This window comes from Lycorma delicatula, chromosome 3 (assembly GCF_047948215.1).
Source record: "Lycorma delicatula isolate Av1 chromosome 3, ASM4794821v1, whole genome shotgun sequence".
Taxonomy (NCBI): domain Eukaryota; kingdom Metazoa; phylum Arthropoda; class Insecta; order Hemiptera; family Fulgoridae; genus Lycorma; species Lycorma delicatula.
This window is the reverse complement of record NC_134457.1, coordinates 82,224,154-82,237,930: the sequence shown is the minus strand read 5'-3', so window position 1 is coordinate 82,237,930 and position 13,777 is coordinate 82,224,154. Positions and strand designations below refer to the sequence as shown.

Sequence of the window (13,777 nt, the reverse complement as noted above, 5' to 3'; positions counted from 1 at the left end):
TGGTCTTCTTTTACCTTCTTCACAAAGTCAATGTAATGTATTTTGCATATCTGAAGATCACTGAAACAAGTGATATTTATTCCCAAAATGACAAATTTACCCTGTTCACCATAGTGATTAATGCTTTTTGTACTTTTGTTATTTTACATGAATCACATTCATAACAAAGAGTGGGACAGATTTTGTACAGTTGTAAGTTGATGTATCCCTTTTAACATTATGAAATGGTGCATATTACTCTGCTTAGAATATGCAAAAAATTAATTAAAAATGTATTTTTTTTGAAAATCCAGCAACCCAAACAGAAAATAAATGCTATAAAAAATATTTTGAAATAAATATTAAATAAGTACAACTATTTATTATTTTAAAATTAATAAGTTATGGATTTATTGAAACTTTTTATATGTTTAAGTTAATGTATTGTAAAAAGATGTTTTAAATCGTATAAGTATTCTTAATGTTAAAATTTATGTGTGTAAACATTCTATGGACTTCATGAAAGAGTAAGTATACTTATTTATGTGTTCATAACATAGTCTGTTTGTTAACAACTAAGATTGAATGTTTAAGATTTAGAATCGTTAGTGAGTCAGATAATATTTATAAGCTGGCTTAGAAGACAGATTGTGCTGATTTTTTTTTTCTAATACTTTATTAGTTTAAAATGTATATTACCTTGGGAATTGAATATAATGCATTTATTCTCATTTCATGGCATCTAGGTTTAAAGTGATAATAAATTTACACATTATAATTTACATAATTAAACACTTTTAAATAACTCCTTGATTTATATTTTAATACTGTCTTTTAGGAGTTCAGATCATTTTTCAGATTCAGGTATTCCATTATAAACCATATTTGAAAAATTGCTAATATTATTTTTAATTTATGCACAAAGTATAATAGTTGTTACAAAAAACTTTGTTTTTCATGTTTGGTAAATTATATTATTTGAAGAGTTATACTTTACTAACCATTAGGTTGAAAAAAATAAGTTTTATTTCATAATAAACCTAGTTCATTTATATGTTATTTTGAAGAATTTCAATTAATTTGAAGAAAGTGTAGGACTCCAGCAAATTATGTGTGAAATGTAATGGGTTTTTACCTTTTTCTTCTGACTGTGCTATGTTAACGTTCTGTATATTTATTTTAATAGGTGATTTTAAAAATTAATTTTATGTGTATTTAAAAGCAGAGGTATATGTATTATTAAAGTATTTTTGCAACTTTTCTGATGATTGGTTTCAGTGCGATTGCCATTCTTTTAAAATTGTTAGTATTCAGATGTGGGTAAAAATAGGAAATTGTTTGAACTATATGTTTTAACAATAATGGTGTATAAATAATTTGATAATCAATTAATAATGGAATAGAGAAAAAGTTATGATATAAAGAACATTGTTATCTCATATTGCTTTAGAACAAAATAAATGTCCAGACCAGAATAATGTCAGTACTACATTTTATGCATATATGAAGTAACTACACTTTTCCTAATAGTCTGCAGAGACTCCTCCCTGATTCACTTAAAATTCTTCTTTTATTTTGTGACAGTTTTTCTATTGTGATATTAATTTAGATTATGAAATCATATTTGTATTAGAAGAATGTTAGAACGTACAGTTCAGGGCAAAAAAATTATTCTTAGAAATACTTAGTATTAATTTTTTTTTTATAGTCTTCTGAACAAAAGTATGGTATGTTGAAATTGCACTACCATAAACATAGGAAAAACAGGATATTTATATTGCATAATCTATCATAAATCCTAGATTTCTTTAAATTAATTGAATACTGAAAAGAACTAAGTTTAATATCGTTAAAAAATTTTAACTTTAACAAAGGTAAATTTTTTTCCATCACAACATAGATAATCAAAAAAAGTTTTTTCTTATGTGACAAGATTTAATGATCCATTATTAAATATTCTTAATGCTCTGTTTATTTATTTTCAATGAATTTTTTTTTCTATCCATTACAATTAATTAATGCTTCCTGTAAGAATAAAATCTTAAAGGATTTTTTAGGTAGATTGAAATAGTTGTAAAAACTGGTTAAAAATGACAGTTAAATGGTTAAAAAAAATATATCAGTTTTTTTATGTTAATTAAACACGGAAGGAAGTATATTTTTAAAAGTGTTCTACTTTATTTGAAAATCTGTTTAAATAAATTATTTACTGTATGTATGCATTATAATGATGTAATTTTCAATTATTTTTTCAAAATTTTACTACATGTACACATTTTATATTTTGGTTTGTTCAATCTTCTTAAAAATTGTTACACTGCAGAAAACCCATTGTAAAAATAGGTTTATTTACTTGGGATTTTCTTATTTTTTTATGCCACAGGGTTTTTACAAATTTATAGTAATTTTAATAATAAAAATTAATTTAATAAAACTTTCAAATGTTTTATCTCTGTAAGCCTTAAAAATTAAAAGAGAATCCTCATTATTTTTGGAAGAAATGGACTGGATTGTTTCTATTAATTCTTTTTTTTTTATTTCTTAATATTTACATTGCAATCAGTTGTGTCTTAATATTTACATTGCAATCAACTAGTGAACAATTAGAAACCCCCCCTGGCCCAATGAGATGAGGATGATATGTATGACATGTAAATGAGGTGTAGTCTTGTACAGACTTATGCCGACCATTCCTGAGATGTATGGTTAATTGAGCCCCAACCACTAAAGTACACTGATATCCACGATCTAGTATCCAAATCCATATAAAAGTAACTAAATTTTACTAGGATTTAGCCCTCAGAACCTTCGACTTCAAAAATCAGCTGTTAAACAAGTGATTTGCGATGACAAGTTTACCACTACACCAGCTAGATATATTTCTAGTAATTGATGTATTCTTTTTTATAATTGGAAAAAAAAAATAGCAAGAATAAATTAATTTTCAAAGAGTGTAAGATTTAATTAAATTTAAACAAATTAAAAATTTTCTAGATTTTTTTTTAATTTTGTATTATGAATCATATTAATACATCATTTATATTTTAGAAAATATTTTATATAAAATCTAATTTTTATCTATTCTTTTAGAATTTAATTTCTGAAGAGAAGTAATTTTTAATTTTAACATTCTCTGTAGGAAACTGGTTATTGTTGTGCAATGACAATTCTGATACACTTTAGTTCTTGAGAGTTTAATTCAGTCATGGGCTTTGCTTGGAATATATGAGCATGAGCATGAAAAGTTTTTTCAACTTATATATTTTCAGCAATTTGTTTAATTTTCTGTACTATAAATAGTTAATTTGACAATAACTACCACTATTTGACTGTACCATAAATAGCTGAGTTGTAATAAAACATTTTTTTAAATAATTGTATAAATATATACATATTACATTTTTCATGTTAAAAATTAACTACTTTAATAACATTTTTTTCAGAAAAAATAAAACAAAATTAATTGCAGTACTTCTATAAAACAGTCCAGTGTTTCTTTTTACCTCCAAATGGTCTTTGTGTAAAAGTATTGCTTTTTTCTGTTTATTTTTAAAAAGAAAAAAATAATGCTTGTATATAAATTATTATAAAATTGATATATTTAGTTATTTAGTTGTATTTATCCTTTTAAGATTTATTTTTATTTTTTTCCTTTAGCTAGTTAGTATTTAAGTGAAATAAAATATTTTTACCATGCTTTTCTAAATTTCTTTTGTTTCTTTTTTTTGGTATTTTCTTAACGGAAACAGCAAAGCGCAGTGGAAAAAGTAAGTTTAATTGTGAAGGAAGCTTTATAAAATTTGAAAATATCATCAGTAGATTGTCACTGTTTCTGTTGTTCTGGAATTTTGATAATTTACTTTTTGTGAAATATGTTATTTTAATGAGAAATAATTATAATATTGATTATACCAGAAAAGTTTGTATTATCCATAAAATTATCTCTTGAAATTTTATTTTGCATCTAAATATTTTCTTTACAGTTATATAAATAATACATTTACGTAGAAAGCTTTTACACTCTGCTCCTTTTTTATGTTTTTGTGAAGTGGTAAAACATAATCTTTGATGTACAGTCATTTATAAAATAACAATAAAATATTTTAGTTTTTTTTAAAAACACAATTAAATACATTTATTTTTAATCTGATTTCAGTTTTATTCAAGCTACTCTAGAACAAAAGTTATTTTTCAAATAGATAAATCAAAAATAATAATTATTATATAAATTCAAATAATAAAAAATATCATTGTCATGATTATCTGTTCTGCCTGAGGAGGGTCCCTTACACTGCTGCTGTCTTCATCCATTTTGTACCCAGACCTTTTCCTTTTGGCAGTTTTCACAGTTTCCAATTTTCATTTCTTTTATTAATTCCATCACTCTTCTTCCTCGTTTCCTTTCTCCTACTGACTCTTCCAATGCAGTTGTCAAGATTCATTCCTTCTAACTAGACCGCCTTGGTCCTGGCTAGTTTTTATTTCTTTTTTGTACACCTGAATCAGTCCTCTTTCTTCTTTAATTATTTCTTCATTTCTTCATTACTCCCTCATCCTTCACTTTATCCATCCATCTTATTTTCTGTAACATTATCTCAAAAAAGTCAGTTCAGCCCCTCTCCTTTCCTTGTTGTCCGTGCTTCATTTTTGTACAGCAAGACACTCCATATGTAGCATTTTGCTTCTTTATCTAAGTTAAACTTTTACCAGATAATAATTTCCTCTTACTGAAGGCTTCCTTGCCTTTGCTATCCTTCCTTTTATTTTTGCTGTGCTCTTTCAGTCCTCTGTCACCGAAGTCCCTAAATATCTGTAATTTTTTTTAACATCTCCTATTCACTTGTCCTCACCACTAAATCCAATTTGTTGTTTACTTCCATTATTTTAGTTTTTTCTATATTTATTTTCATTCCATACTCTTTTACTCCTTCCTCCAGGACTGTTAACAGTCTTTGAAGTGTATGTGTTCTATTAACTAAAATTATCATATCATCGGCAAACTTTGTTTTACCCCCCTAACTTATTCTTTCTACTCTAAATTCATGCATCATATCTTCAGTATTGATCGGTGTCAGTGAGATGCAGCATCATTGTCTAACACCTTGACCCAGATCCACCCATTCAGTCTTATACTTACTTATTTTCATTCCTGTTGTTTGTCTTGTACATAATTTCTCTGTACCTATTGTTAGTTAATATTTTATTAAATATATATTATATTTCCTTCCCTCCTACCAGTTTGTTTTGAAATGCTATTTTTTTTTATGGTTACTTTTACATATATATATATATATTTTTTTGTCTTCAGTCATTTGACTGGTTTGATGCAGCTCTTTAAGATTCCCTATCTAGTGCTAGTCGTTTCAGTTTAGTACACTCCCTACATCCTACATCCCTAAAAATTTGTTTTACATATTAGATACAATTGTTTACTTTTATATACAACCAAGAATGATCACAAAGTTTAACTAAATAAAAAATTTTAGCTATTGTTTAGTTGGGTCCCAATAAATGGGCATGGGCATGAATTCTTGCTGTTGGCTCAAATGTAGCACCATTTTGATTGTATTAAGTTCAATATTCTTATGTCTCATCCAATAATTATTCATGATTTGAAAAAAAAATCAATGTTGTAATATATTGATAATGTTAACCACATTGTAAACATTAAACTTACAAATTCAAAATTTTTGTATATTTCAGAACGTATTGATTATTCATTTGATCTATCAGTATGTGATAGTTTTACAATAAGATGGATTTGAAAATTTGTAAAATGGCAACTGCAGTAAGAACAGGCAACTATTACACAAAAGTTAACAAAATTCCAGGATAATATGTTAATAGAAGCTTAATTTTACGTTCACGCTGTCCTCTGTGTTTTACACCAGGCTATGTTATTCTTCTGTGTTTGCTCTTATAGAATAATCTATTTTAATTTTATTTATGTACAGGTAAAATTTTATTTGCTTGTATAGATTGAATTTCATTTATTTACTTTACTTTTTTTTTTAATTTCTACAGGTATTTTTGTTTTAATTGGGATTTATTATTATCATTATTATTTTAATAATGCTTGTACTATTTTAGATTTATTATTCTTTTCATAAATGTGTAATATACTTATTTAGAAATTTTTTTAGCTTTTATTAACAAATATTATTTGTGTTAACTCCCAGAAAAATGTTCCTTTGATTTCCTTAAAAGCTTTTCATAGAATTGTGGTTTTCATAGTAGTCACATTAAATAGTAAATTATTGCTGTGTTTTTAAATGTTGCAGTTATTTTTAACAGCATGTTTTTAGTATTTATCTTACAGATTCAGTTTTATTTATTAAATTTCACCTGTTTAATTTCAAGTATTTTTAATATGTGTTTATAATTATTTAATTTTGTAAAATTCTATTTATTTTGAAAACTGGGAGGCAGTTTCATTACTGATAGTTGAATTCTGTCCAGCTACCAGAAGCATTCACTTTTTATAATCTTTCTGAGGGAATAGTTGGGAAGCATGAAAAATAGTATAGTATAAAATTTCAGTAGCTTAAATTATGATTGTTTGTCATGTTGGGCTTGTTGATAATTTATTATCATATGGCTCTTAAAAAATGCCATATGTTTTCATAATTTTTTGATTATTAGACAGTTATCTTTTATTTTATTTTATTTCATTCTATGTGTCGTTAATAGTATCTGCATGCTGTGTCTATATTACTCATTTTTATTTAAGAATGTGTTAATTTAAGCACCTGAAAATAATATATTTTTTTAACTTAATTGTTATACTTTTTTTTTAGTAAATAGTGTTTGTATACTTATTAGAATCCAAAAATATTTATGTTTACTGCTATTTTAAGTTTGTAGAAATTAATAATAGATTAAATAAATAGTTATATAAATTTATCTGAATGATGTCATATAAGTCAGTAAGGTAAGTTTCCTTTTATTAATTGAAATATAAATAATTGAAAAATTTATTTTGTCAATAAGTCAAAGTGGGTTTATATTAATAAAGTTGCTGAACATCTGTTCAGCACTTTATCACCAATTAATTTATTTTCCTCATTAAAATATGCTTTCACGCTCTTTTTTATTGTTGATGTTATAAAACATTTTTAAGAAATGTCACTCACCAAGTTGAATTTGAAAGTTTCTATCAGCTGTTCAAAAAAAATCAGGAGACTTTTCTAATGCAAGGTGTAATTTTTACTTATTAACAAATATAAATGTAAATTACTTGTTATTATAGTTTGATGCTTTAAAAAGCCATATGACTGCTAGAATGTAATAATAGTTGATATAATGAATGTATTAAACAGATTATAAAGATCTATTAAAATGTGACAGATATATCTCTTTCACCATATGAATTCATATAAGTCCGTATGTAATCAAAGCATACCATATTATTTTCAGATCTTCTCTTAATAAATGCTATAGTGACTTGATACATTGTATATGTTTTCTGTGTTCAGATTTGAATTTTTCAGCAATAGTTTGCTCTTAAGTGATGAAAATAAATATCATTGATTTCAATATACATCATTGAAATTCTCACACAGTTGTTGTTCTGTATGGAATGGTATGTTTGATAACATGTAATGATATATTTTCAGAATGACTGGTTATGGTATTTAAAAACATTTGTTAATTTTCTTATATATTTCACTAAAAACTCTTTGTTGTAGGTACATATTTGCCGAACATTTTGTTTAAGCTTCAAGAAACATGATTCATTAATTTGAACTATTCAGATTAATGAATTGTTTTTTCATATTTTCCTTTTTTAATAGAGCTTGAAATGTTTGCAGCTCACAACTCTCGTAAATAACTTTTTCTTAATCAATGACATCCAGTAGATACATACAGTTCTTTGGTGTAGAATTCTGTTGATGCAAATTCTTTGCAATGTGCATGTATGAATAATACGATTCATCTAAAGGCAACCTAGTGGTGATGGAGTTTTGAGTGCCAACTCAAAGCTTTATTTGTTGCAGTAATGTAGAGGAAAATATAATGCATAATATTTATAGTATTTGTATGAAAAATAATAAGTATCCATTCTTACAGAAATTCATATTATACAGTACATTGTGCCCCTGCAGGAACACTGCATTTAGCACTTGCAGGAACACTGGAGTGTACTGATGCAGTACACTCCATTTTATCTTTAATTTTTTGAAGTAAATTCAAGAATTATATGATTCTTAACTTAATTATAACTACAACTAAATTAAAATAAATGTGCTTAGTTACAAAATTTAACTTATCATGTCAATAACAGAAATACAAATATCAGTTTGCTCTAAAAAAAATTAGAGTGAAATTGCAAATTATAATTGAAATAATTGTAAAATAGGGATTTTCAATATATATAAAACTAATGCAACTGCTGTTTTGATGTTAGAGAAAAACTAAGATCGTTGTACAATAGAAAAGACTCAAAATCAATTATAATTTTTTCTGAAAAAATTATAAAATTGAAGTATTTTTCATAAACAGTCGTGTTTCCTAAACTGACATATCATATGATAATTGGTTGTATACAGTGTTCTAAGATATCCATCATTTAGTATCTTGAGCCCCTTAGTAAAACTTTATAGTTATTGGTAATCATATGAATTATTTTAGCTAGTTATGGAATTCAAATTTAGAGTGATGATTATGTTGGCAAAAGAATAATGAAACTGTTCTGAAGATGTATAGTGAAGGTAGAATTATATTTGTACATTATAATTATATTTGTACAATATAATTATTTTATTTATATACTATATTTTATTCATACAGTACAACCAAATGCAGAATTGGAGTTAATCAGTTTGAATGCGTGAAATTGACCACAGATATAAATTTATGTTCATAATTAATGGTTTGTTTTAAACAAATTTCTTGACATATATTTCATGTAGTTATTGTGTTTCACCTTGAGTTAATATTGAAATTAGATTTTTTCTGACCATCTTTTTTAAAAAAAATGTCTTTCACATTTTCATTATAGAGAATACAAAAAAGGCTTGTAAAATTTACTTAAGAACTGAGTAATGTAAAGATAAAGCTGATAATTGCTTTGGTAAAGTTTTATTGTTAAAATATAACTTTTAAGTTTGGTACTAACAAATATTATGTTAAAACAATAACTTGTAAAGTGATTGAACTTTAAGAATTTTACAATATAATCAAAGAAAAATGAGATTTTCAAGTTTTCAGTTTGAAAAATATACCATGTTTACAAATAACAGAAAAAATAATTTAAAAAAATTATGTTGCCGGCATGAGATTTTAGATTTTGGTTTGAATTCTTGTTTTTAATTCAGTGAATTATATAATATAAAATATTATTGTTTTTATTGATTTCCATTATATAAAAATATTTGTTACAGCTTCTTGGTGAGTTTCTTGGTTGATGCGAGAGGGGGTGCTATGAGAGGATGTAGACATTCTGGTGTACGTGTTATTGTACCTCCTCGTAAAGCTGCTAGTCCAATGAGAGTGACTTGTCGATATCTACGCAAGGATAAGCTTAGTAATCCTCCACCACTAATGGAGGGTGAGGCACTGGCCAGTCGTATTCTTGAACTTGGACCTAATGGTGCAAAATTCCTTGGGTTAGTATAAAATTTATAAGACTAATTGATTCATTTTTTTTTAAATTAATGGACAAACTTCTTAAATTATTGTTTTTTTCCTCTTAGCATCAATTTTATTTCACATCATAATGCCATTTAATGCATTTTACTCATTAAAAGGTTCTTAGATTTAACATATTCCCTGTAGTATCATGAGAGTAGTCATGCTGCGCGCTGTGTACATTTCAAGGTACTAGTTAGTATTTATTTCATCTTTATGTAATAAACACCATTATAAATAGTCTTTTTATTTATCTATTTTTCTTCAATTTATTCACAAATCTATTTTTTTTATCATACTGTGATTTATCTTTATTGAAAAGATTATCAAACTAATGTGCATATTTTTAAAAATAATTATAGTTTAGTAATTTGTCACTTTTAAAACAATAACAATATTAATGTAAAAGCAACTTTATCTGTGGAATTATTCATATAAAAAAGTTTTTGTGTTATATCAATTAAAATATTATTTATCAAAACATTATATTGTCATTTCCTGCACAGCCTTTTAGAAAACATTCTTTTAGAAGTTAAATACATTTATTTATTAATATAAAAATGTTTTTACTTGTAAAATTTTTTCAACAAGAACAGTGTTTTATTTCATAAAAATGTATATGGCTGTACATTTATATTCTTTATATTTCTGGTATTAAATTAATTTTTTTATTTATGAATTAGACAAATAAGATATGTGATAATAAATATTAACTGGTAGATTTTAGAGCGAGGTTGGACTGAATTTTCATAGGTGAAAAATGAAGACAATGCCTTGTTGCTTGTTGAATAATGATTTAATGAATTATTGTCTTGTATAACATATAAAATCTCGTGACATATAAAAATAAAAAATTAAGTAAAGCATTAAAGCTAATGTTCATCTGAACAAAGAATGGAGTCCATCCGGACTCCATTGACTGAGTAACACTAGTATGACTGAGTAACACTAATTTTCCATCCAGATGAAATGAAAAATGCACCGCACTGGGCAGGATTCTAAGGTAGAATGCTAGTACCAGCTTAATTCAAATAGAGTTACTTATTAACTGATAGTAATACGCATTTATTACCCATTAAAGAGGACTCCTTTTTGTAACAACTATTTGAAGAAAAGTATGATGTTACTTTCGGCCAAATGGTGAGAGTAGAGGGTAAAAATGGATTTTCTTTATGTTTTGTGGTATGGGGAGTACAAAAGTATTATTCACTTAAATTGTGGTTTTCGTGTATATATATATGAAAGTATGTATAGGACCTATGTATAAAATTTTTTGGCTTGAAAATCTCCAAAACTAACAGATCAGTTTCATTTAAATTTAGATATGCTGTATAGTGTACCTGAAGTTGGGCATGTGAAAATTGATGAAGATTGAGTCGATGAGTTATGATCAATTTAAGGTTGAACAAATTTGAGCAGGGAAGCAGGATTCGTTATGATGTTGCAAGGTGGAATGTTAACATTTCTTTATCTGCAGTACCTATCATTAGCAATATTAAATTAGGTTAAAAAAAAATATTAAAACCTAAGTAAATAAACAAAAATGGGTTAATGAAAAATCTTGTACAGAACTGCACAAGATTTTTTTCATTTACTCTATGATTTACATATAACCGTATTATAAAGGTGGAGCAGAGGAAACGCATGTTTTTTAAACTGCTATAGTAGTAGCGGCAAGTGGGAGTATTGACCTTCAGTGACCTCTGATGGACAGCTCAGATTATGCAGTTTCAGTCGCTATGGAGTGTTGGTCCGTAGAACATCATGTGTTTGCTGTTGAGGAGTTTTTTGGAACAGTGATTCTGTGGTCATGGTTCAACGTCTTTTCTGCCAAAATTTTAATGTCAAACGTCAAGGTGCAGTTCCAGATCAAAACACCCTATTCTGATAGGTTGAAGCAATAAGAAATGTGGTGAAGAAAAAACCACCTGGCCTTCCCCGTTCAGTCTGAACTCCGAAAAACATAGAGTGAGAAGGCAGTTTTTGCTAGTCTGAAACGATGCGCTAGGAAAATGCTGTAGCACTGGGTGTCACGTCGTTCACCTCATCAACCTTATAGGTGATCTATGATTTCACCCATACAAAAATAATGATTGTCCGGTACCTAACTGAAAGGGATTTTGCGGCATAGTGAATGCCATTCTTACGGAAGATGCAAACATCTTAATAATGATGAATGACAAGCCCATTTCCATCTGGATGGCTATGTTAATGTACAGAACTGTCCGTACTGGGTGTCGGAAAACCCATATAAACTACACCTAAAAACTCTCCACACCTCAAAAGTGTCCAGTTGGTGTGGTGTGGTATCTTATGATAGGAATTGTTGGTCCTTACTCTTTTGAAGAGGGGGAACCGCAATTAGTGACATAAGCGCGCTAGATCGACATGTTAAACAACTTCCTGCGTTCAGAACTGGAAAGGCGTCAGGTGAACATGAGAGAATTGTAGTACCAACCCAACAATTGGGTTATCAACAATGGATATTCCAATGATATGGGTTATATTCCAATGATATGGGTTATCAACAAAGTGGGTTATCAACAATTGATAACCCACCGGGTTGGTCTAGTGCTGAACGCGTCTTCCCAAATCAGCTGATTTGGAAGTCGAGAGTTCCAACGTTCAAGTCCTAGTAAAGCCAGTTATTTTTACATGGATTTGAATACTAGATCGTGGATACCGGTGTTCTTTGGCGGTTGGGTTTCAATCAACCACACATCTCAGGAATAGTCGAACTGAGAATGTACAAGACTACACTTCATTTACACTCATACATATCATCCTCTGAAGTATTATATGAATGGTAGTTACCGGAGGCCAAACAGGAAAAAGAAAAGTACCAATGGGATGATGCCACAGCTCACATGGCAAGAGCATCAATTGAAGTGGTTCGAGAAATGTTTCCTGGACATATCATTTCATGATTCTGTGATTTTTCTTGTCCCCACGCTCTTCCAATCTATCGATTTGTAACTTCTTTTTGTGGGGCTACCTGAAATCAAGAGTTTACATGAACAAGCCGCACACAGTTTAAGACCTGAAAATTTCCATTTGTCAAGAAATTGAAACTTATCGAATGAAATGTTGGAGAAAGCCATGCAGAGCTTTGAGGAGAGGCTCTGAAATTATGTCCGACAAGAAGGAAGTCATCTTACTGACATTATTTTCCGAACCTATTTAAGTAGATTTCAAAAATCCAATAAAAATATTATTATTTAATGTGAAACTTTTTTTCTATAATTAAAACAACCGAAGTTATTCAATAGTGAAAAGCATGCATTTCCTCTACTCCACTCTTTACTTAGTAGTTCTCTGTTTTTTTTTTTTTTTTTATTGCAGAATGTTGACTAAAAAATGATTTTCTATGTAGGTCATGTGTAGAAATTTGTTCTTATGAAAACATGTCTACAAAAAAATTCTTCTTAAATACAAAATGAACTCGCTCAATGTGGACTAAAATGGCTTTTATCAAAATTAGACTAACTGATTACACACACTTACTCTAAAATAGACATGAAAAATAGTATTATATTGAAAACAAAAAGAGTAAATTTTGAAAAGTTATGATGTTTGTTATTTATGCAAATTATTCTCTGTTGATATCAATACTGATGAAAATAAATCTTTTAAAATAACAAAATTAACTTTAAAAAATAAATAAAATTGTATTTTTCTTTTAATTGAAGCCAGCAATTAAAATAAATTATTAACAATTCACAAATGCTGACCTTTAATTTGATTCGAGTTTTAAAAAAATACAAATTAAAAAAGGGAATGCAAAAAGTATTTTATCTTAAGTCTTATAAAAAAACATAAAGGTAAGAAATATGCACTTCGATTAAAATATGGGAAGGAATTTCAAGAAACAACACAGAGACTACTGTTGAACATTATTTAAGGCGTGTTTCGCAACCTGTGGGGTGCGACCCCCTCACCGCCCTAGGGTAGCGTGATAAGAAAAAAAAATATTATTAAGAAAATATATTTACTGAAAGGAAAGCAAAACAATTTACATTCTGACATAATAAATAATATAATACAAATTTATATTAATGCATTTATAAATAGGATTGTGTCAGTACTGCATAATGTATTTAATAATTAACTTATCAATGCTAAATTAAATACAAGTTTAATAATTATTAGTGACTCCCTTGGACTTGTC

At 27.5% G+C, this 13,777-nt stretch overlaps 1 protein-coding gene across 6 annotated transcripts in view; it reads left to right on the top strand.

Moving 5' to 3' along the window:
• Positions 1-13,777, top strand: part of LOC142321739 (uncharacterized) — a 448,717-nt gene that overhangs the window by 380,092 nt on the left and 54,848 nt on the right. For 4 of the 6 annotated variants that reach the window (XM_075360075.1, XM_075360074.1, XM_075360072.1 and 1 more), the window contains 2 exons: positions 3,729-3,746; positions 9,363-9,587. In XM_075360075.1, coding sequence (XP_075216190.1) covers positions 3,729-3,746; positions 9,363-9,587 — 243 coding nt within the window. The remainder of the gene's footprint in view (positions 1-3,728; positions 3,747-9,362; positions 9,588-13,777) is intronic. The other 2 variants (XM_075360077.1, XM_075360073.1) reach the window with 1 other exon arrangement.